Below are 21,454 nucleotides of genomic sequence, written 5' to 3'. Positions count from 1 at the left end.
CAAGACAGCCCTCCAGCCTCCAGAGCCTTCAGGAACTCCGGGCAGATCTCATTCACCCCTGGGGCCTTACCACCAAGGAGTTTTTGACCACCTCAGTGACTTCAGCCCCAGAGATGGGAGAGCGCACCTCGGTGCCCGAAGACTCTGCTTCCTCAGAGGAAGACGTGTCGGTAGGATTGAGGAGATCTTCGAAGTATTCTGCACACTGGTTCACAACATCCGGAGTTGAGGTCAGCAGTGCCCCATCTCCACTGTACACAGTCAATGGTGCACTGCTTCCCCCTTCTGAGACGCCGGATGGTGGACCAGAATTTCTTCGAAGCTATCCGGAAGTTGCTTTCCATGTCCTCACCGAATTCCTCCCACACCCGAGTTTTTGCCTTGGCGACCGCCGAAGCCGCACTCCGCTTGGCCAGCCGGTACCTGTGAGTTGCCTCTGGAGTCCCACAGATCAAAAACGCCCCATAGGACTCCTTCAGCTTGACAGCATCCCGTACCGCTGGTGTCCACCAGCAGGTTCGGGGATTGCCGCTACGACAGGCACCGACCACCTTATGGCCACAACTCCGATCAGCCGCCTCGACAATGGAGGCGCGAAACATGGTCAGACTCGACTCAATGTCCCCCGCCTCCCCCGGGACGTGGGAGAAATTCTGCCGGAGGTGGGAGTTGAAACTCCTTCTGACAGGGTTCTGCCAGACGTTCCCAGCAGATCCTCACGATACGTTTGGGTCTGCCAGGTCTGGCCGGCATCCTCCCCCACCAACGGAGCCAACACACAATCAGGTGGTGATCAGTTGACAGCTCCGCCCCTCTCTTCAGTGTCCAAAACATGCAGCCGCAAATCCAATGATACAACGACAAAGTCGATCATCGAACTGCAGCCTAGGGTGTCCTGGTGCCAAGTGCACATATGGACACCCCTATGTTTGAACATGGTGTTCGTTATGGACAATCCGTGACGAGCACAGAAGTCCAATAACAAAGCACGACTTTGGTTCAGATCGGGGGGGGGGGGGTTCCTCCCAATCACACCCCTTCAAGTCTCACAGTCATTGCCCACATCAGCATTGAAGTCCCCCAGCAGACTGAGGGAGTCCCCGGAGGAAGCGCTCTCCAGCACACGGTCCAAGGACTCCAAAAAGGGTGGGTCCTCTGAAATGCTGTTTGGTGCATAGGCACATACAAATGCAAAAAAAACAAAACAAAAAAAAAGCTCTACAGCACCACGTGAGGTCCAAAAAGTGCAGCCAGTCCCGGCCCGTTAGCCCTAGAGCTACGATAATTTTTAGGCATGTGTAGGACCTCGAACACTCCAAAAAAGTCAAGCGAGCCATATGCTCAGATGTACAGATAAAGAGTGATGAATTTTTGAATGTGCAATTTTGGCCCATTTTTTGGCGTTTGCAGGTCCCAAACTGTTCCTTCTTTCTCCTAAACGTTTTACCTGATCGACTTATAATTTGCTGTGGTGCATCATCAGACATAGGGGTACATATGGGCAAAATTTGGTGAAGATTCGTCGATATATATGATGGGGGCGGGCCTTCAAAATATGGGTTCAATTTTTTTTCTTCGCCAAGAGTGACAAAAACCTAAATAACTATTGTACAAGCTTAAAAAAATCAGCTTGGTACCCAATGAGATTGCTTGTTGTGTTCACCTGGAACGAGCAAACGGGAAAGCGTCACGTCGACTTGGGCGGGAGAAGGTAGACTTCTTTGAAAACAATGTATGGGCATTACTTTTAATATTATTATTATTATTGCTGTATCATATCATTTGACAGAACTATCTATTTAGTTTTTGTACTTTAATGATGTAAGCCCACCTCCTCCTGCCCGAAGTCGATGTGACGCACTCTCATTTGCTCGTTCCCGGTGAACACAACAAGCAATCTCATTAGATACAAAGCTGTCAATCAATGTGCTTTTAAAAGCTCTGATTAGCTATCTTTGTGGCATAAACGTAACATGTGAGCAGAACTGAGTGCACGCAGAGGACGACTCGAGCGAGCCAGAGCTCGATGTTGAGCAAACGCGATGTCGAGCGAGGGAGAGAGGAGTATCGCAAGCAAGAGCGAGATGTTGAGCGAGAGAGGGCTATCGCAAGCAAGCAAAAAGGAATTTTGAGCGAGGAGCTTCTCTTCTTTTTTTTTTCTGCGCTCAAAATCTGTTTTCACTCGCTCAGTTTTATTTTCTACACTATTTTTTTTTGCGTGCTCGCAATAGTGGCACAAATATAACGCCATATCTGTCAGCCTTTGTATATAGCATTAGCCTATTCAACAATGTATTCATTTATCCTCATTTATTAATTTCAATTATGATGTCTACCCTAAATTTAATATTCATGATATAGATAGTTGTGATGAAGAGATGCCTTTGATGCCATTGAATTGATTTAACTTTTGGATCGGGTCATCCATTGCCCCTTTCACACCGCAGGAACTCTTCTGCGTTACCTGGAAAGCATTTCCCTTTCCCTTCACACCAAAAACCGTCCCTGATAGGGCAGGTTCTGCTAAGCCTCTACCCTGAACCATTTCAGCTCCTAGTTAATACTAGGGTCAGAGCCTCCGTACCCGGGTAGCTGGAGGAGGGGGTGCTGTGCTAACTAAGGCTGATTGGTTGCTTGAACTCGGAGATGTGTCGTAACACTGATTGGTTGGTTGAACCGGTATCAGCAGCTGTCATTATGCTTTGTTTACACTGTGGCCAGTTTAATATTTTGAAATTGTGGAATGAGAGAAAATTGAATGGGTGCTCTGGAACAGACTCTACCGCTTATTGACAGAGAAGAGGACATCCAACTCCAATTCGCTTCAACTACGAGGAAAGGCTAGTCACTGACCGGAATTCCCACCATGAGCTAGCACGTTTGTGACGAAGAGGTTTGAAAAGAATTTAAAACACACGGACAGAACACAGACTGAAGGAGATTTACTTCGCGACGATCTGAATCAAAAATCCGCTACATTTAGTGCTCACTCTGTGTATTACAGCTTTTTGTCATAAACAACATGCCGAGAGACGTTGAAACACGAAAGCGGGCGTTGGCATACGCGTCGATAACGTGACTTCTCCCTCCTTCTACTTCTCATTGTTGAAGCAAACTGGTCTTGGATTACGGAAAACCAGAGTCATGCAGCAAGAATACGCTGAAGCATACTTATGACAGAAAACAGCCGGAGCCGAGTCCGTGGCATGCACTGCCTCGAAAGCTCTCCATCTCAAAGGGGAACACACAGAAATCGCTCCCGGCGGCCCCAGAACCAATAGCTGGGCGTCTTCGTTTCCTCTGGCATGCTTTCGAAGATGGAGGCTCCCAAAAAAAACACAGCCATCCCCGCCGATTGCTTTAGTGCAGATGGTCGTTTTTATCATGTACTTTTAGCTGGAAACACTCGCTGGAATTGGGAAAGTGGTCACTCCCGACAGCGACTCATAGTTTTGATTGCTTGTGTAACATGTTATTTAGGATGTATGGTGTTTTAATGTATTTGCATTTGTTTTCTGTTTTTATTGGATGTGTTCTTTATTAACGCATCTGAGTGACATGCAAGAAAGAGAGGGAGTGGTGTGGCCGAGCAAGACTGACGTGGGGGGAGACTTGACGACGCATTGGTCCTGTCGTGTTGTGCTATTTAGTAGGAAGACATTAGAATTAGAAATCACGGTTTTACCCTGAGGGAATCAAAGAAGCTTCCTCCTTCCCCTTCTCAAGTTTACATATTGCACAAGCTCAAATAACGTATATGAATTTATTAGTATCCAGTTAACAGCTGCAAATCAAGAACAAAGCTAATTTGGCTCCATTCAGAGTGTGTGTCTTTAGTTTATCATCCTGCTTGTCGTTCACTTTCTTTTAGTGATAGAAGGGGGAGTGCAACTCCCGCCTCACGTTATCAGTCCAATTTCAATAAGCTACCCCCTCGCTGTCCCTCGGTCTGAACGCAAAGGAATGGGCCGTGGACCAGGAACTTCCGACCTGGAACAGAGCAACCAGGAACTCTTAGTTCCTGGACTGTTTTGGTGTGAAAGGGGCTTATCCTTACCAGCCCTAAGTTTAGTCTTTTAGAACTTTCTCCAGTGCTTTGTTGCAATATTAAGTGTTTATTGAATTTTAATTGCAGTGGTATCTACAACTTGCTGGTGCACTCACCTTTCTTGCTTGTTCTTGTAGATATCTGATCTGGTCAGCAATTACCAAAAGTTTGTTGCAAGCATTGGCTTTGATGAAATCGCATCCCTGAGAAAACGTGTCACTCTTAGCTCAAAGCAACAAACAAGATCTATGTAATTTACAGAATGAAACTGGGTCCAAACCTTCTGCAGTTGTGTTGCTAAATCAACAAGATCCATAGGGTCCCCCACTCTAGTTGTGTGATAACTGTTGACAAGTTCCTTTCTACCAGGAGTGACGCTGCTCTCAACCAGAGTCACTGCAGAACCAAACATATGCCTACATTTCTCATGTGACAGACATTCATTTAAATGATCAATAAATCAACAACAAAAACAATTCATAACTGTACTGGAAGACAAATGATTCATCAACTTTACATCCATGTCAAAATGCAATTTAAACTAGAAAAATGTGCAATTCCTGAAGAAATTGCGTGTGAAGGTGAAAGCGCTGAAAGGTGAGGCATTGAATGGTGGAATGATGTTGAACGTTTGAATGGCTTGAATCTGTGAAGTATTTTGATTATAACGGTTGGTTTGAATAGGCCATCTAATGTAGAAGATACAAGGGAAAAACTGAACAAAGTGGAACTGTGGGAAAATTTTGAATTGGGGGAAGAGGAAAATGGATGCACCCATGGAATGGCAGGAATCGGGGAATCGATTAAAGTTAGAATGGTGTAAATTCGACGAGTAATGATGAAGAAGGAAGGTTACAAAGTTTTGACGAGAACAGTGGGAATCAATGAGTAATAATATTAAGATATGACTTATTGGGAATGTGTGTATATTAGTACTGATGTGAAAAGGGGGTGCTTCCAATGTTGAATTTTAAATATGCCATTGGGAATGAATTATGAATTATTATAGGTGAAAAATATAGAATTATGGGGAATACTAATATGCATGAATTAATCGAACGATAGAAATTGTTCATAAGGCGAAATGAATGTTATATGTTGAGAATGTGTAATGGCTAAGCTCAAAATTTGAAATGTTATATCTCACATTGGAAATGAATATTGGAATATTTAAGTGAAAATATAGATTTAAGGGAAATATTAAAATGTATGAATTATTGGAATGATGGGATGATCCATGAGGTGAAATGAAGGAGTTAAATATTATGAATGTGAAATGGGAAAACTCAATATGTGAAATGTTAAATATCCCATTGGGAATGAATAGGGAATCAACCCATTGAAGATGAATTGTGAATTATTTAAGTGAAAAAAAATATGGAATTATGGGAAATATTGGAATGTATTAATTTCTGGAATGATGGGAACGATGACATGATATGTAAAAGCTGTAAATATGAAAATGCAAAATCACACAATGTTAAGTCTCGGGATTTTTGACGTGGAAAACAGAGAATTGAGGGAAATCTGTAAGTATTTGGAATGAGAAAAAATGGAAGCCGATTAATAGGAATAATATGAAATTGGAACGGTGTGATCGGATGAACTGGGCATGAGTTGAAACGTGTCAAAAAAACGGGCGGAATATAAAAACAAAGACGATTAAGCCTTCACACAAATATTTCATCCATTAGGTCATTTCTAGTTTATAAACTTGTACCCATGCCAAAATGCAAATATACAGACCACCGTAATTTCTTATTTACTTATTTATCCATTTATTGCAAGCGCCGATTACGACAGGTTGTCTTACCTTTGGTTGTTCTGTCGGAATGACCTGTGAGGGTGACAGTTCCGTCCATTGCTTTCTGTGTTGGCGTGTATATGAATGTCCGTAAGTATTTCGTCGAATTTACCCAGGCCAGTTAAGCAACCAGCTTGTTTAGTCGGCGAAACGTACCTTCGTCAACAGAGAAGTTGAACCAAACTGGCTACTACCCTTCAAAACCGGAGCTCTACTCAACGTGCTTTGCAGTAAGTAGCCTCGTCAGCATTGAATTGCCCATGCCTTGTATTTTTTTTTTATTTTTTGGCCAGCTAACTTGTCAACACAAATGAAGAAAGTGGATCTCAAAGTCAATTAATAGCAATATTGCCCGTTGGTAGTACGCCGTTATTTATTTACGTATTCTTAATCGATATGTGTGGCTTCTCATTTCCGGCAAACTAAGCGGGCAGCTATGTTCAAACTCGAGGTCCAACATGCATTACGTAGTCGGGAGTTATTGTGCAATGTGCAGTTACACAAGCGGCCAGGCCAGCCACTATGGGCTCAGAATTGTAGCAAAGCTATTCACAAATGCGTATGTCAAGCCACAAATGTGTAACCAATGTCACAAATGAGTAACGAAAATACAAATGTGCAACGAGAACCACAAATGCGTAACGAGAGGGTCACAAATGCGCAACAGAAATCCACAAATGCTAGGCTGAAGTAATACGTGTGTAATGAAAGTCACAAACTTGTATGTTGATTTGTATGCGTGAACGGATAGATGAATGCGTACATAGCTCTGTTTTAGGGCAAACTGCGAACACTTGGCCTCCTGGATTGTCTAGATACATGCGACTTTTGCTACTGCTGTGCGGCACGGGGATCACAAATGCGTGGGGGGGATTTGTAAATGCCTATCTAGCCACTTGTAAATGATTCCGTAGTAACTCATTCGAACCAGCAGGGGACGCTACTATGCCACAAAAAATTCCCAAGCAGGCTTCATGACCATGAATTTCGAAGGTGTTTGGTTTTTGTTTTTCAAAAAAAAAAGAAAAAAGGAAAGACACATGGATGCATCGTTAACGTTCAACCGCACTGGGTAAGTATCATCCATGTAATATTATTTAAACTGAAAATTATGTAAGAATAAAATGGAAAGCTGAGCTGCAAGCAGCTAAAATGGGCCCACGCAGACCTGTGCACGTTGGAGAATGGACAGGTCGAGGTATGAACACTTTAGGGTATGAATATGTCTGTGTATATATAGGTGAACAGTAGAGGTCAATATTTTAGAAAAGGTCAAAGTACGCAACTAAGTCAATGGAATGGCAAACATTTTATTACGTCATTTCCTGCCCCAAGGTGATTCTAGCACTAAGATGGAATGTATGGTTTTTTTTATGTCTGTAGGAATGGACTTTCATTCAACGTGTGAAATCGTGACAAGATGAGATCATCCATCCATCAATCCATTTTCTATAGCCGCTTATCCGCACAGGGGTCGCAGGCTTGCTGGCTTCGGGCAGTAGGCGGGGGACACCTTGAACTGGTTGCCAGCCAATCGCAGGGCACACAGAGACGAACGACTAATCACACCCCCAATCACACCTAAGGACAATTTAGTATGTCCAATTCACCTGCCATGCATGTTTTTGGGGAGTGGGAGGAAGCCGGAGTGCCCGGAGAGAAGCCACGCCGGCTCGGGGAGAACATGCAAACTCCACACAGGAAGGCCGGAGCCAACCGGGACCTTTGAACTGTGAGGCGGATGTGCTATTCACTGCGCCATCGGGCCGCCCAAGATGAGATCATCTGGGTCAAATAACAGCTGTGGAAAGATGTCAACATGTAAAATAACATGGAAAATAAAGTCCTGTCTCTTTAAGACAGGGGTGTTCAGATCCGGTCCTCGAGGGCCACAGTCCTGCATGTTTTTCAGGTTTCTTTCCCGGACACACCTGATTCAAATGATCAACACCTCAACACGTTCAGCAGAAGCCTGATAATGATCCTGACTATTTGAATCAGGTGCCTGAGGGAAAGAAACCTGGAAAACATGCAGGACAGCGGTCCTTGAGGACCCAGTTTGGACACCCCTGCTTTAAGAGCTCTGCTCTTGCCGTTTCAATTTGCCCGGTGCCTGTCCCTTTAAGAAACCGCAACTCTCTCGTCACTGACTGAATACGCTCAGTTGCACTGTTGAGCAGCTCGCGTGGCGCGCCGTTCAAAAAAAAAAGAAACGCAGAAAAGATAGCAAATTGGCACCAGAACCATTGATTCTCACCGGCAAGTTGCTCTAAACCCCGCTACTTATACCTCCGGACATTATGCGTGAGTTGATCGTCAGATTAATCCAAACATGCATCATTGTAGCTTCATTCAAACACGCCATCTGGACACCTGGTTACTTTTCACTAACCAACTGTAACTGTCTGTTACTTGCAACTCATCGGTGAGTCTGAAAGTTCCCTACTAGTGTGGGAACAAGTTAGTACAGCCAGTTTTTTTCTCAAATTGTTAGAAATCAACCCACTCAATACCACTTTGGTACTGTGATTTTGACTTTTGAACTTGAAATCGGACCAAAGTAAGTGCACTTTACTTTTGAATTTGAACCATTTGAAGTTGATGAATCTTCGTAATGTGTATGCATGATTGTATCTAGTTTGATATGTGATTATATTTATATTCATAAATTCAAGTTATGTTCATATTATTACTATTTCTGTTTTATGTATTAACGTTTTTGTAATCGAAGTTCATATTGACATTTTTGGTTTACATTATACGAATATTGTGTTTATCTCAGTGATTAACTGACAAGATAATTATTAATTGCATTATTTGGCCTTGTTTTAGGTCAGGTTTTTTTCTCCACCCCACTGTGCATAGGACTTCCTTTGATGGCATGCTACCCAATCACCGCTATAAGCGGTAGGATTTTTGAAACTGTTTAGTTGGAATGTTGTTGTTTTGAATCGATTGCCTTGTCCGCAGTATATTGCAAATATAGATACAGTCGGACCCCGATTTCTGAACACCCTCTTTTACGAACATTTCGACTTACGAGCGTGGACCGCGGAGTATTTTGTCCCCCACTTACGCACAAACCTTTCGTCTTACGAACAATCCGACATGACGGCCATTGTATTCGTTCATATATTTTAGCTTTGCTACGTCAACAAAATCAGTGGTTGTTGCTTGTTACGACAACGTTGAACGCTATTGCTCTTACAATGTCACAGTCACTGTCTCAGTCACGGTGTCAGTCACGTAGTCAGTCACGGAGATGCCGATATGCTATTGGTCGATTAAGGTCACAGTCTCGGTCTCACTCACGGAGATGCTATTGGCCGGCGTCACGTCAATCACAGAAATGCCGATATGCTATTGGCCGAACGCCTTTATCTAGCTTGATGGCACAGCTGGTCGGGACGGAAGGAAAGAGAGAAAATGAGTGAAAAACGGAAGGAAGGAATGTTGTTAAGACTTTGCAAACTTTATTTGTTAGACATGGCTTCTAAAATTGCAAGTGGCGGTAAAGGAAGAAGTAAGAGGATGATGACAATAGAAACCAAGCAGGAGATAAAAAAAAAAAAAAAAAACGAAGGAGGCGCACGCATAGTTAACCTTGCTCGTGAGTATGGCTGTAACCGCTCGGCATTCTTCTAAGGGCAAGACTTTCCTTGCCGGGGGACGGACCTCGATCGACAACAAAATGGAGAGGCTTCTTCTATTATGGATTAAAGAGAAGGAAATCGCTGGTGATATGTTCTAGTTTGAGGAAAGTTCCCGTTTGAGAAAATAAATCAATAAATTATGTGGGTTGGTGTGTGCTCTCCTCCGCCTCCACCCAGCTCAAGTCACGTCGCCCCAAAGGTAAATTTCATTTTTCCTTTGTATATTTATGTTATTTAATTTAACTGTACAGTAGGTTATGTTACTCATTTTTAATATGTGTATAAAGTCGTGATGTTTTTACCTAAGGTTTTTGCACGCATTCACGAATTAACATAGGTTTGGATTGCCCGTCATACGAGCAGTTCGAGTTACGAGCGTAGCCGCTGAACAGATTAAGTTCGTAACACGGGGGCCCACTCTATAGCAATTCATTGTAAAATAACCTGTATAACCGCATGTATGTATGTATGTATATATATATATATATATATATATATATATATATATATATATATATATATATATATATATGTAAAAATACAAGAATGAAAAGCAGGGTTGTTGTATGCCTATTATTTGCACCACATGGCTCCATAGTCATTCCTACCTTGTGTTGTCTTATCCCACCATCTTAGCGGCGGTCAGATCGCTTCCTAGCCCAAACGAGAGTTACAAACACAAAAGCTGTCCAACATTGTTCACATCATCAAAGAAATAAAACACAAGGTTCAAAGCTTCAAAATCTCTTTCAACTTGCCTACTGGGTGTGCGGCAGAGGCCTCATGCCCGCCACACAGCTCCCCCCCGAACACCCAGTAAGGCACTTAGAGCGAAAACTTCACTGGGGGTTTTATCAGCCTGCTGCCCCGAGTACGCAGTTCATAGCTGGGTGGAGCAGATGAAAACCTGGGGGCCAGGATTAGGAGCACGACACGCCGGGCTAACGTGCAAAGGTGAGGCTGAGGGTTTTGGAGGACGACCACGGCGAGGGACCTTGGCTGGCAGGACCTCCTCTCCTGCCAAGAGATGAGCCGGCTACACGCTCCCTAAGGCCACCCAAAGCACAAAATATTTAGCACCATGCTCTAGCACTCTAAACGGGCCGTCATAAGGTGGCTGTAGCGGTGAGCAGTGGCCATCGTGTCGTACAAAAACAAAACAAGCAAACATGAGCGCTGAGGGTATGAACACTTTAGGAAAACAATGGTGAACTGGCAAAGAAGTCACGGGCTCTCTCAAACGAAGAGGAAAAGAGACGTACGTCGGAACAATCAGGGAGAAACTCGCCCGGAATGCTGACAGGCTGCCCAAGCACCAGTTCTGCAGGCGCAGCATCAAGATTCTCTTTTGGAGCCGAACGTAACACGAGTAATACCCATGGCAGGCGGTCGACCCAACTACCATCTGAAAGGGCGGCCCGCAGCGCGGCTTTAAGCTACCAGTGAAAAACTTTGCACAAACCGTTGACCTGAGGGTGGTAAGCAGTAGTACAGTGTACTTGCGTACCCAAAGACATCCAGAGCTCAGACACAAATTGGGGTCCCGAGGTGATGTCCAAGGGCCTGCCAAAACACGCAACCCAGAATGACAGGAACGCACGGGCTATGTCTACGGTGGTCGTGGAGGACAGGGGAACTGCCTCCGGCCACCGAGTGGTTCGATCAACCATTGTGAGCAAGTGTGTAAAACCCTGCGACGGAGGGAGGGGGCCTACCAGGTCTACATGCACATGGTCAAACTGCCTGAATGGAATCGGAAAAGGTTCCAGAGTTGCCCTGGTGTGTTGGTGAATTTTGGCGCGCTGACATGCAATGCAAGCAGCTGCCCACATCCTGACATCCCTGCGTAGTCCAGGCCAGACAAACTTAGCACCAATAAGCTTGACTGAGGACCGAACGCCAGGGTGCAAGAGGGAGTGGATCGAGTCAAAAACCTGACGGCGCTATTCCACCGGAACAACAGGCCTTGGGCAGTCTGTGGACACATCGCAGAGCCGTGGAGGACTGCTGTCCACCTCCTCGAGTCTCAGAGCTCTACCCTTAGTTTTAAGGTAGTGAATGTCCGGATCATTGATCTGGTCAGCGGCCATTCCCAAAAAATCCACACCCAGTTTTACGGGGCACACAAGTGCACGCATCAAGCAATCGGCTACAGGGTTGCACTTTCTGGCCACATGCTGAATGTCTGTGGTAAATTCCGAAATGGCTACCAAGTGCCGCTGCTGGCGTGCTGACCACAGTTCAGTAACCTTTGACATGGCGAATGTAAGCGGCCGATGATCCACATACAGTAAGCTGTGAAACGAAAATGTCATGTAGCAAGATATAGCGCCAGCAATCACGGTCAAAAACACTGTACTTGCGCTCGTTATCTTGCAGCTTACGACTGAAAAATGCAAGGGGGTGCCAAACTTCTCCCACCAGCTGTTCCCCCACTGCTCAAACTGCTACATCCAACGCGTCGGTTGTCAAGGCCACCTGCACTGTAGAGATTGAGTGGGCAAGTAGGGCTGCGTTTGCGAGGGCTTGCTTAGCTTGCTGAAAGGCCTGCACCTGCTGAGGAGACCATTCCAAAAGGTCTTTAGCCTTCTTTTTTCGCAAGGCATCATAAAGAAGCTGCAGGAAGTGGGCTGCATGGGGTAGGAAATGGTTATAAAATTTAGCTATGCCTAGAAACTCCTGCAGCGCCTTGACTGAGGCAGGACAGGGAAACTTCACCACTGCCTGCACTTTGCAAGGCAAGGGAACCGCGCTCTGTGCTGAAATCCGGTGGCCCAAGAAATCGATCACAGAGACACCAAATTGGCATTTCGCTGGGTTCACGATAAGGCCGTGTGAATTGAGGCGCTTAAAAATTTGCGCTAAGTGCGACAGATGTACCTCGGCGCTTAAAAACTTGCGTCAAGTGTGACATGTACCTTGGGTGTAAGACTGGCCACCAGAATGTTATTGAGACAGACAAACACAAAATCGAGGTCATTCAACACATACTCCATCAGCCTTTGAAAAGTCTGTGCAGCCCCCTTCAGACCAAACGGCATGTGCAGAAATTCAAAAAGGCCGAATGGGGTTATCATTGCTCTTTTGGGCACATCATCCGGATGCACAGGAACCTGGTGATAACCACAGACCAGGTCCAGTTTGGAAAAAATAGTGGTGCCAGCCAAACAAGAGAAAACATTTTGAATCTGTGGGATGGGGTAACGGTCATGTGCGGAGACATTGTTAAGACGGCGGAAATTCCCACAAGGTCGCCAAGAGCCGTCCTTTTTGGGGACCATGTGCAAAGGTGAGGCCCACGGGCTATTAGAATGCCTAACAATGCCTAAATGTTCCATCGAAGTGAACTCTTCTTTCGCAATTGCCAATTTGGCCGCGCCGAGGCGTTGTGCACGGGCATAAACTGGCAGGCCAACTGTGGGGCCAACTGTGGGTTTAAAATGTTCCCACACCATGTCTTATATCAACGGTGGCGAAAGTGGGCGTCGTTAACGACGGAAAATCTGCTAACAATCGCTGATAAACGTCACCCGCACTCAAAAAATTTGTGTACCTTATTAAAGGGGGGAACAAGATGGCGCTGGTGAGTGTGGTTGGCCGTCTGTCTCTGCCAGTACTGTGTCTGTTTTTACTGTATTTACTGTTTCTCGCCTTAAATGTCAACTGTCTTCTGGTGTACATCGCCAAATATTGCTGGATCTCCGACTTTATGTCAAAAAATCTTGTGAAATTGGATTATGGTGGACGTGGATCTGTACCCCCGCTCCTGGCCGAGATCCCCACTTACCTGTGCCCCACCCTGACTCCACCTGTCCGCCGTAAACGCTAGCGCCGACGCTTCCGCTGTCGGGGCAAACGCAGCGGTCGGCTAGTGAGGCTGAAGGCTTGGCTGGCGGATTTTCCTTTGGCTTCCTGGATTGAGTTTTGAGCTATGCCAGGACTCTCTGTTTATTGCTGCTCTCTGGACCCTGTCATTTCCTCGCTGTCATCTGTCATCCGCACAGATTACGTCATCCGGCCCGGCGGGCCTAGCTTTCCTCGTCCCCACTGGCGGGGATTGAATCACCGTAACCTGTGGTGTTTGTGTCGGGCTCTCCCGACAGCTGATGCTGCGGACCTGCAGATCCTCTCCAGGATCGGCCTGGTGAATGCTGGATCGCTAGCGAACAAGACTTTCATCATGAAAGATTTCTTCACAACCCGAGGTTTGGACTTTCTCTGTGTGACTGAGACATGGCTAGGTGTCGGTGAGTCCAGCGCTTTCACTGAACTTTTGTCTGACGATTGCTGCTATTTTAACTCTCCACGGACATCTGGCCGAAGAGAAGGAATTGCCACGATCTTTAAAAGTCACTATAAATGCAAGCAGTTATCTCTTTCATCCTCTTTCAGCAGCTTTGAATTGTGTGTGTGTTTGAGCTGGGTCGCTCTCACACCGTATTGTGCGCTGCTATTTATCGACCTCCTAAATACAAGAAGGACTTCTTGAATAACTTTTCTGATTTCCCGGGTGAAATCATGCCTAAATATGACTGTGTCCTTATTGTTGGTGATTTTAACATTCATGTGTGTTGTACTTATAAGCCAATGGCAAGTGACTTTTCAACCTCATTGACTATTACTTTTGTGCAGTCCGTGTCTGGACCCACACAAGAGCGCGGACACACACTTGATTTTTTGTCCTACGGTCTTGCCTGTTCTTAACCTGGAGATTTGCTCCGCGATATTTTCTGACCATATGCCTGTATTATTTGAGGTTGCTTATGCCTGTAGTACAGTTAAATCTACAGCTGTTACTCGGCGTTGTCGCGTCATGAACCCCTCCACTGCTGCTCAATTTTCAGCCGCCTTCAGTAATGATTCAGCAGAATCTTTGAAAAGTACAGAGCAGCTTAGTTCATGGTTTCACTCCACCTGCTCGAATGTTTTGGATGCTGTGGCTCCATTAAAAACCAGACGACATAAAATCACATCTGAGCCATCGTTAAATGACACTACTCGAGCTGTCAGACGGGAGTGTCGTAAAGCTGAGCGCAAGTGGAAAAGGGACAAACTGCAGGTGTCCTTTCAAATATTAAGGGACTGTTGGCGTAATTATCAGACAACTGTAAAAAAAATGCTGAGAGGGAACATTTGTCAAACATTCTGTCCAACTGTCACAAACCTCGTGTTTTGTTTTAAACAATTGAATCTTCTCTTAATGCTCGGCAGACTGCCAGTAGAGAAGCCTCTCCTGCGGCGTGTGAATATTTTCTTAAATTCTTTATTTCTGCTTGGGCTCTCATCTTTCCTGTCTATGATCCCGCTGTCTCTGTCACCTGCTCTGCTGTCTTTGAGCAGCTTGAGCCTGTGACTCTGCCCTGTTTATGTGAGGTTATTAGTCAGTTCAAGCCCTCAGGTTCTCCTAATGATGCTTGCCCCGACTCGACTATTTAAAGAGGTTTTCCCCACAGTTGGAACTGCTGGTCTTTCTATTGTTAACAGCAGTCTGTCCTCAGGTGTGGTCCCCATTAATTTTAAACAGGCAATTGTTCAACCCCTGATTAAAAAGCCTGGGCTAGATCCTGCAGTTCTGGCTCTTTTCAGGCCAATTTCCAAGCTACCTTTTATTTCAAAAGTCCTTGAGAAAATAGTCTGCAGTCAATTAATGGAATTTCTTAAAGACCATAGTATTCTTGAGGTTTTCCAATCTGGTTTTAAATCTCTGCACAGCACTGAATCAGCTCTTTTAAGAGTTTTTAATGACATATTTTTAGCCACAGACTCCGGTGACTGTGTTATTCTTGTACTTTTAGATTTAACTGCTGCATTTGATACGGTGGACCACAAAGTCCTGTTATCGCGCTTGGAGCAGTGGGTGGGCATCAGGGGCGTGGCGCTAGAGTGGTTCAGGTCATACTTGGCTGACCGCACTTTTTGTGTCAGCCTTGGTGACTGTGTTCTCTGCTTCTCTCGTGTGGGGTTCCCCAGGGCTCGGTCCTTGGCCCTCTCTTAATCTCCCTGTACTTGCTCCCACTTGGCTCTATACTTAGGAAGCATGGTATTTCCTTCCAGTTTTATGCCGATGACAGCCAGATTTATGTCCTTCTTAAAAAGAGGGACGCTTACTAGATCACTACATTAATTAAGTGTCTTGATGACATAAAAGCCTGGATGTCATTGGATTTTCTAAATTTTAATGAAAAGAAAACTGAGGTGATGGTTTTTGGTAGCTCCACTGGAACACCCATTCCAGACCTGAGCTCCTTGGCCCAGCATGTTAAACCCATCATCATTAACCTAAGAGTAAAAGTCGATGCAGAGCTCAAATTTGACAATCAGACCAGGATGTTTGTCAAATCGAGCTTTACCATTTGAGGCAGCTTGCTAAAATCAAGCCAATTCTTTCAAGGCAGCAGTTTGAGGTAGTTATCCACGCCTTCATTACTACTCGGCTGGACTACTTTAATGCCCTTTATGTGGGGGTCAATGCCTCGGCCATCTCCTGTCTGCAGATGGTCCAGAATGCTGCATCACGTCTTTTAACAGGCACACGCAAGCATGAGCACATTTCCCCCATTTTAGCTTCACTCCACTGGTTGCCTGTACATTTTAAGATTCATTTTAAAATCCTTTTATTTGCTTTTAAATCCCTGAAAGGTCTTGCCCCTCCATACCTCTCTGAGCTTCTGCACCACTACACACCTGCTCGCTATCTCAGGTCAGCTGATCAGCTGCTCCTGAGTGAGCCGCAAACCTTGGCGTCAAAACGCTGAAAAATAAAATAGAAACTTCTTGCGCTTCGATTCTGCCGCTCCAGCCACAACTGCCGGTTCCATATCCGCCGTCGCTTCCAGGGAAAGATCCACCGGCAAACTCTGCACAGTGGAGCATTTTGTGACCAGGAGAATCCTATCTGCTTTCTCAGCTAAAGTCTGGTAATCCCCGGTAGCCAGACAAACAGATTTAGCCAACATGGATCGCACAGGAGGTGGTAGCTGACGGAAGAAAAATGTGTGGAAAGAAGAATCCGCCCTCATCCGAGCCCAGCAGTGATAACATTTTATCCATGAGATCCACTGCTGTGCTATCACCTAATCCGGGCAGCGAAAGGAGCCTGTCTGCCCTCTCTGACACCGATAAAATGAACCGCTGAAGCAGAAGCTGCTTAAGCGCGACGTACTTTCGATATTGTGGAGGATCACGTAATAATTGCATTATGCGACATGTAGTCAGCTCGTCGAGGGATGCCACAACCATGTAGTACCTCGAGACATCCGCGGAGATTTCTCAAAAGGTGGAACAGTGCCTCAACATGCTGAAACCACGCGGCTGGATCGCTTGGCAAGTACTCAGGCAACTTTACCGACGTTTCTGTGGCTGCTGCTTGCGAGTGTTGGGGCGATGTGGCCGAAGAAAACACCTCTTCAACCTGTTGCTGGAACATTGCAAAGTAAGGGTCACCAATGTGGCAAGATGAGGAAACACATGATGCTGTTCTAGTATACGTCTTTACTCTTCACTTGTCAACATAAAACTGTCCAACATTGTTCACATCATCAAAGGAATAAAACACAAGGTTCAACGCTTCAAAATCTCTTTCAACTTGCCTACTTGGTGTGCAGCAGAGTCCTAATGCCCACCACATAGCAGCATTTACTATTATGATAAATTGTCATAATGATGAGCTCCTGTATAGGCCATTATCAAAACATCGCAACGTTTGGTGGAGAAAAATAGGCGCGTCTGAAGGCCTGTTAGAAAAAAAGTTAAGTGATATTACTTCGACAGGCACAACAAAGTACATATAAATGTAGCTATATATTTGTTTTGTTGCCACGAAATGGTGTTTGCACTACAACGAAAAAAAGTGTGTTGAGCATTGGACTTCAATCACATGTATGAAATTTAATGATACTGTAGAGTTTAATATTTTTTAAAGCTTGTTCAGCTGAGTTAAAAAAGTTTATGTCACTGTGGACGAAGGAAATATTGATTTCATATTTTGAAGCCCCGCCTCCATCATATTTCAACAGATCCTGACAACTTTTGGAACAGTGATGTCGCTATGTCTGACATTGGTCCATGCCAAAAGTGCAAGTTGATTGGGTCAACCGTTTAAGAGAAAGCGGCAGCAGTTGAAGACGAGTAAATGGCCATATTGGGACAAAATTGCAAATTCAAAAATTCGTAACTTCTTCTGTACATCCTAGCATATGGCTCTCTTTGATTGTTTTTTTAGGTATTGGGGTCCTAAAAACTGGGTTTGGCTGCAATCCTTCGTCTATAACAAATTTTTGCTACCACTAGGTGGCGCTCGCAGTATGACAAAAAATTGGTTACTAGGTGTTTTCTACATTGGACCCCAATCAATTATATGACATTTTGAAAAGAAAAGACCATCGGGGTCCAATTACAGAAACTTTTTCATATTGGCGAGACAGCAGATTTTAAGGCGACTTACTGGCCGTGTGAAAAGTCGGAAAATTTGAGATTCTTTACGTTCCATGGCTCAACGCTATTCTTGCCAAATGTCAGTTAATTTGCTCAAAGAGGATTAGCACAATACAAGAAATAATTTTTGTCATCCACGGCGGAGGAAATTTGAAACACGTATTTTGATGCCTTGCCCCCATCATATACGTTAGCCAACTTTCACGAAAATTTGCCCAGTTGTGCCCCTAAGTCACATAATGTAGCACATCAAATGTGAAGTTGATCTGGTCAAGGGTTTTGGTACCGAAAAATATGCAAAAACGGGCCAAATGGCACATTCAAAAGTTGATAACTGGTTCTGTACAGCCTACCATATGGTGTGCTTTGATGTTTTTGTAAGTCTTGTAGGTCATATGTCTACAAAAATTCATAGCTCTAGGTCAAACTGGTCGAAACGGCTGCAGTTTTAGGAGCATCTGGGTTCAATTACAGCAATTTTTACCGATTTGGGGAAACATCCGACTTTGAGGTGGCGTAAAGACCACCCCCCTTTATCACAACGTCGTAAAATTTAGTTATCTTCATCAACTATGTCCCTTCATGACTAAATCGTGTAATTTAAAAACCTTTATCCTCCAAGTCTTGATGCTATTCTGACAAATTTATCATGCAGATGTTTTAAGGCAGTGACAAGTAAATTTTCTGAAAAGTTTCAGATTTTTCGAAGCTTGGCACATTGTAGTTATTAAGGATTTGTCACTCATGAAATTTTGCCCAGTTGTGGTCCTATGTCTGATAATAAAGCACACCAAATCTGAAGTCGATCAAGTCCACCATTTAAGAGATATTAAGAGGAGTTTGGTATCGGCAAACATCCAAAAACGGTCCAAAAAGGCACACATTCTGTACATCCAAGCATATGGCTCTCTATACCTATTTTGTAGGTCTCGAGGTCCTACATATGCCTAAAAAATGTCTTATCTCTAGGTAAAACAGGCCGTGACCCAGTAGAATTGTTCGACTCTAGGTGGTGCTTAAAAATCAATAGGTGGTGCTTAAAAATCAATGTTTTTTTGTTTTGGTTTTTTTTTTAGATTTTACGTATGAAAACAACAAAATATCAAATTTTACAGCAGGCCTGACGAGTGTGCAAACTTTGGTGACTTTTCATGCATGTTTATACCCTCAAAAACGGGATTCATTTGGGAAAACAATAGTAACTAGAACTGCGAGCAGTTATTACAGGTCCTCGCAGTGCGTGTATGTCCGCTTTCGTCACGGCATATGCAGTGAACAGTAGAAGGCAATGTTTCAGAAAAGGTCAAAGTTTCATTACCATTTGTTTACAATGGGTGCAATAGATTTTTTAAAAATGCAAGCAGAAGGAGAATGTAATTAAGTAAAAGTATTTAGCACGGAAAAGAGAAGTTAATTCGAAAGAACATGAAAAGAAGATATTGATTTTGGGGTCAAGTTGATCAAGTTGATTTTTGTGTGCTCGTCGTAGAAGTAATCAAGTTGATTTTCGTGCGCTTCTTCCTCTGGGTTGATGCATCTGGTAGGAATGTAATTTAAAAACAGTATAATCAGGAGATGTTGATGTGGTTATGAGGAGATGTTACTTTGGTGAAGTGAATGTAAAACAGTAGTTGAAAAGATTTAGAGTGAGAAGTATTGTGTGTGTGTGTGTGTGTGTGAGTAGTTGTATATGTTGGTGTTTGTGTTATGTCTTACCTTTATAGAAACATTCTCTGCCTATCTATGTCTGATATTTCCAGTTTTGCCTGCACTTATGCTAGCTGCTGCTCTTTGAAGGCTAGTTTTTGTTGCACCGCACGAAGTTGACGTGTCAAGTGGACCAAGTGTTTCATGACACGTGAATTGACAGTTATGCTGCGGTAGTACAGTCTGCGGCGATAAAATGCAGTATCGTTGCATGCGTACTGTAAAGACAAAGCAAGTTGATATGAAGAGCTTAGAGGGGTGGGAAAAAATGAGCAAGGAGGAGATGATAAGTAGCAATTCAAAGTCGTTTTACAATGTTGTGAGGTGTGTTGTGATTAATTGGAACAGCAATATCAAAGATGTATTTCAAGTTTGCTATTGATGTGAGCAGTTTGCATGTAGAAAAAGAGAACAAACATCATGAGCAGAAGTGATGGCTTGGTGTTAATTAGATCACTCAATCAAACACAATTATCAGTTTTATATAAAGTTCGACAATGATGCTTAGAAAAGGTAGCAGGCAAAAATCCTAATGCAAAACACATTTATTATAGGTAGTGCCAGCACAGGGAAAAGTCACCTAATTAAAAGCAATTCAATATGAGGCAACAAGGTTGTTGTCAATTATTTGTCACCATCCTGAGAGCATTAGTGTTTTAATAACTGCTCTTACAAGAATTGCTGCATACAATTTACATGCATCAACTATTCACCACACTTTTGGTATGAGCAAAGATTGCCGTTTACTTTACACACCACTGGGTGAAGAAAAGTTGAATTCATTGCGTGCTAATTACAGCGATTTGCAGATTCTGATGATTGATGAAATATCCACGGTAGATCACAAATTGTTGACATATATTCATGGTAGACAGATTAAACAAACCAGTCACTCAAATCTCTTTGGTAAATGGAATGGTAAATGGAATGTAAGTGTGTTGATGTCTGTAGGAATGGACTTTCATTCAATGCGTGAAAACGCGACAAGATGAGATCATCCGGGTAAAATTACATCATAAAGAGCACTGCTCTGTAGGCCACGGCCATTATGTCAGAAAAAAATTCAGTGATATTCCTTCAACAGGCTCAACAAAGTACATAACAATAAAAATGTAGCTATATTTTTGTTTTGTCGCCCATTAAATGCGATAAATAGTAAATAGAAATGTAAAAATGATGGTAACCTTGACTTTGTGTTAATATTTGTGTTTATAAATCGTTTTGGACTCACCATCATTTAGAGTAATTATCAGGAAGATCTGACAACCCACAAAAAAGTCAAAACCGCGACAACATAAACATGACTGTGGGATGTGGCACAGAACAAATTTAGCTATTGTGGCAAGACTAAGAAATCACACATTGCTGGTCTAGTGTACGTCTTTACTCTTCGCATCCTCTAATCATCAAAGACTACGCCAGGTCATTGCAACATGGGGCATGGTTCTAGTGCCCGCCACACTATCAAGAGACTAGATAGTTTTTCCAAACACTGCCCCCTAATGTAGGGAGGACTATTCTTCACTCGCCCACCCCCAAGTTCGGTATGTCATAAAGAGGTACATTTTAGTAAACGTGTTCTACATTGGACTCCCATCAACTCTATGAAATTTTGAAAAACGACTATCTGGGTCCAGTTACAGCAACTTTGTTTGTATTGGCGAGACAGCGGATTTTGAGGCGACATACTGGCTGCGCCCGTTGGCGAAAAGTCGTAAAATTTGAGAACATTCATGTTCCATGCCTCAACGCTATTCTGGCCTAATTTCAGTTAATTAGCCCAAATGGGATTAGCACAGTACAAGAAAG

At 43.8% G+C, this 21,454-nt stretch overlaps 2 protein-coding genes across 4 annotated transcripts in view; one reads left to right on the top strand and one right to left on the bottom strand.

Moving 5' to 3' along the window:
- The window catches only part of ap5b1 (adaptor related protein complex 5 subunit beta 1), a 49,056-nt gene extending 40,520 nt beyond the window's left edge, over positions 1–8,536 (top strand). The window contains exon 3 of the mRNA XM_088423759.1: positions 7,236–8,536. Coding sequence (XP_088279885.1) covers positions 7,236–7,268 — 33 coding nt within the window. The 3' untranslated portion in view covers positions 7,269–8,536. The remainder of the gene's footprint in view (positions 1–7,235) is intronic.
- The window catches only part of c9h1orf50 (chromosome 9 C1orf50 homolog), a 34,653-nt gene extending 13,602 nt beyond the window's left edge, over positions 1–21,051 (bottom strand). Inside the window, exons 1-5 of one of the 3 annotated variants that reach the window (XM_088423772.1) lie at positions 20,877–21,051; positions 19,655–19,863; positions 16,752–16,922; positions 4,329–4,444; positions 4,165–4,251 (exon numbers count right to left, since the gene is read on the bottom strand). In XM_088423772.1, coding sequence (XP_088279898.1) covers positions 4,165–4,251; positions 4,329–4,444; positions 16,752–16,761 — 213 coding nt within the window. In that variant the 5' untranslated portion in view covers positions 16,762–16,922; positions 19,655–19,863; positions 20,877–21,051. Of the gene's footprint in view, positions 1–4,164; positions 4,252–4,328; positions 4,445–5,861; positions 7,752–16,751; positions 16,923–19,654; positions 19,864–20,876 lie in introns of those variants that run through there. The other 2 variants (XM_088423771.1, XM_088423768.1) reach the window with 2 other exon arrangements.
- Positions 21,052–21,454: the final 403 nt, after the last annotated feature.

Source organism: Hippichthys cyanospilos, chromosome 9 (genome assembly GCF_059441005.1).
Source record: "Hippichthys cyanospilos isolate Australia breed blue-spotted pipefish chromosome 9, RoL_Hcya_1.0, whole genome shotgun sequence".
Taxonomy (NCBI): Eukaryota; Metazoa; Chordata; class Actinopteri; order Syngnathiformes; family Syngnathidae; genus Hippichthys; species Hippichthys cyanospilos.
Note: the sequence above shows the minus strand (reverse complement) of the source record. Positions and strands in the feature narration are given on the sequence as shown.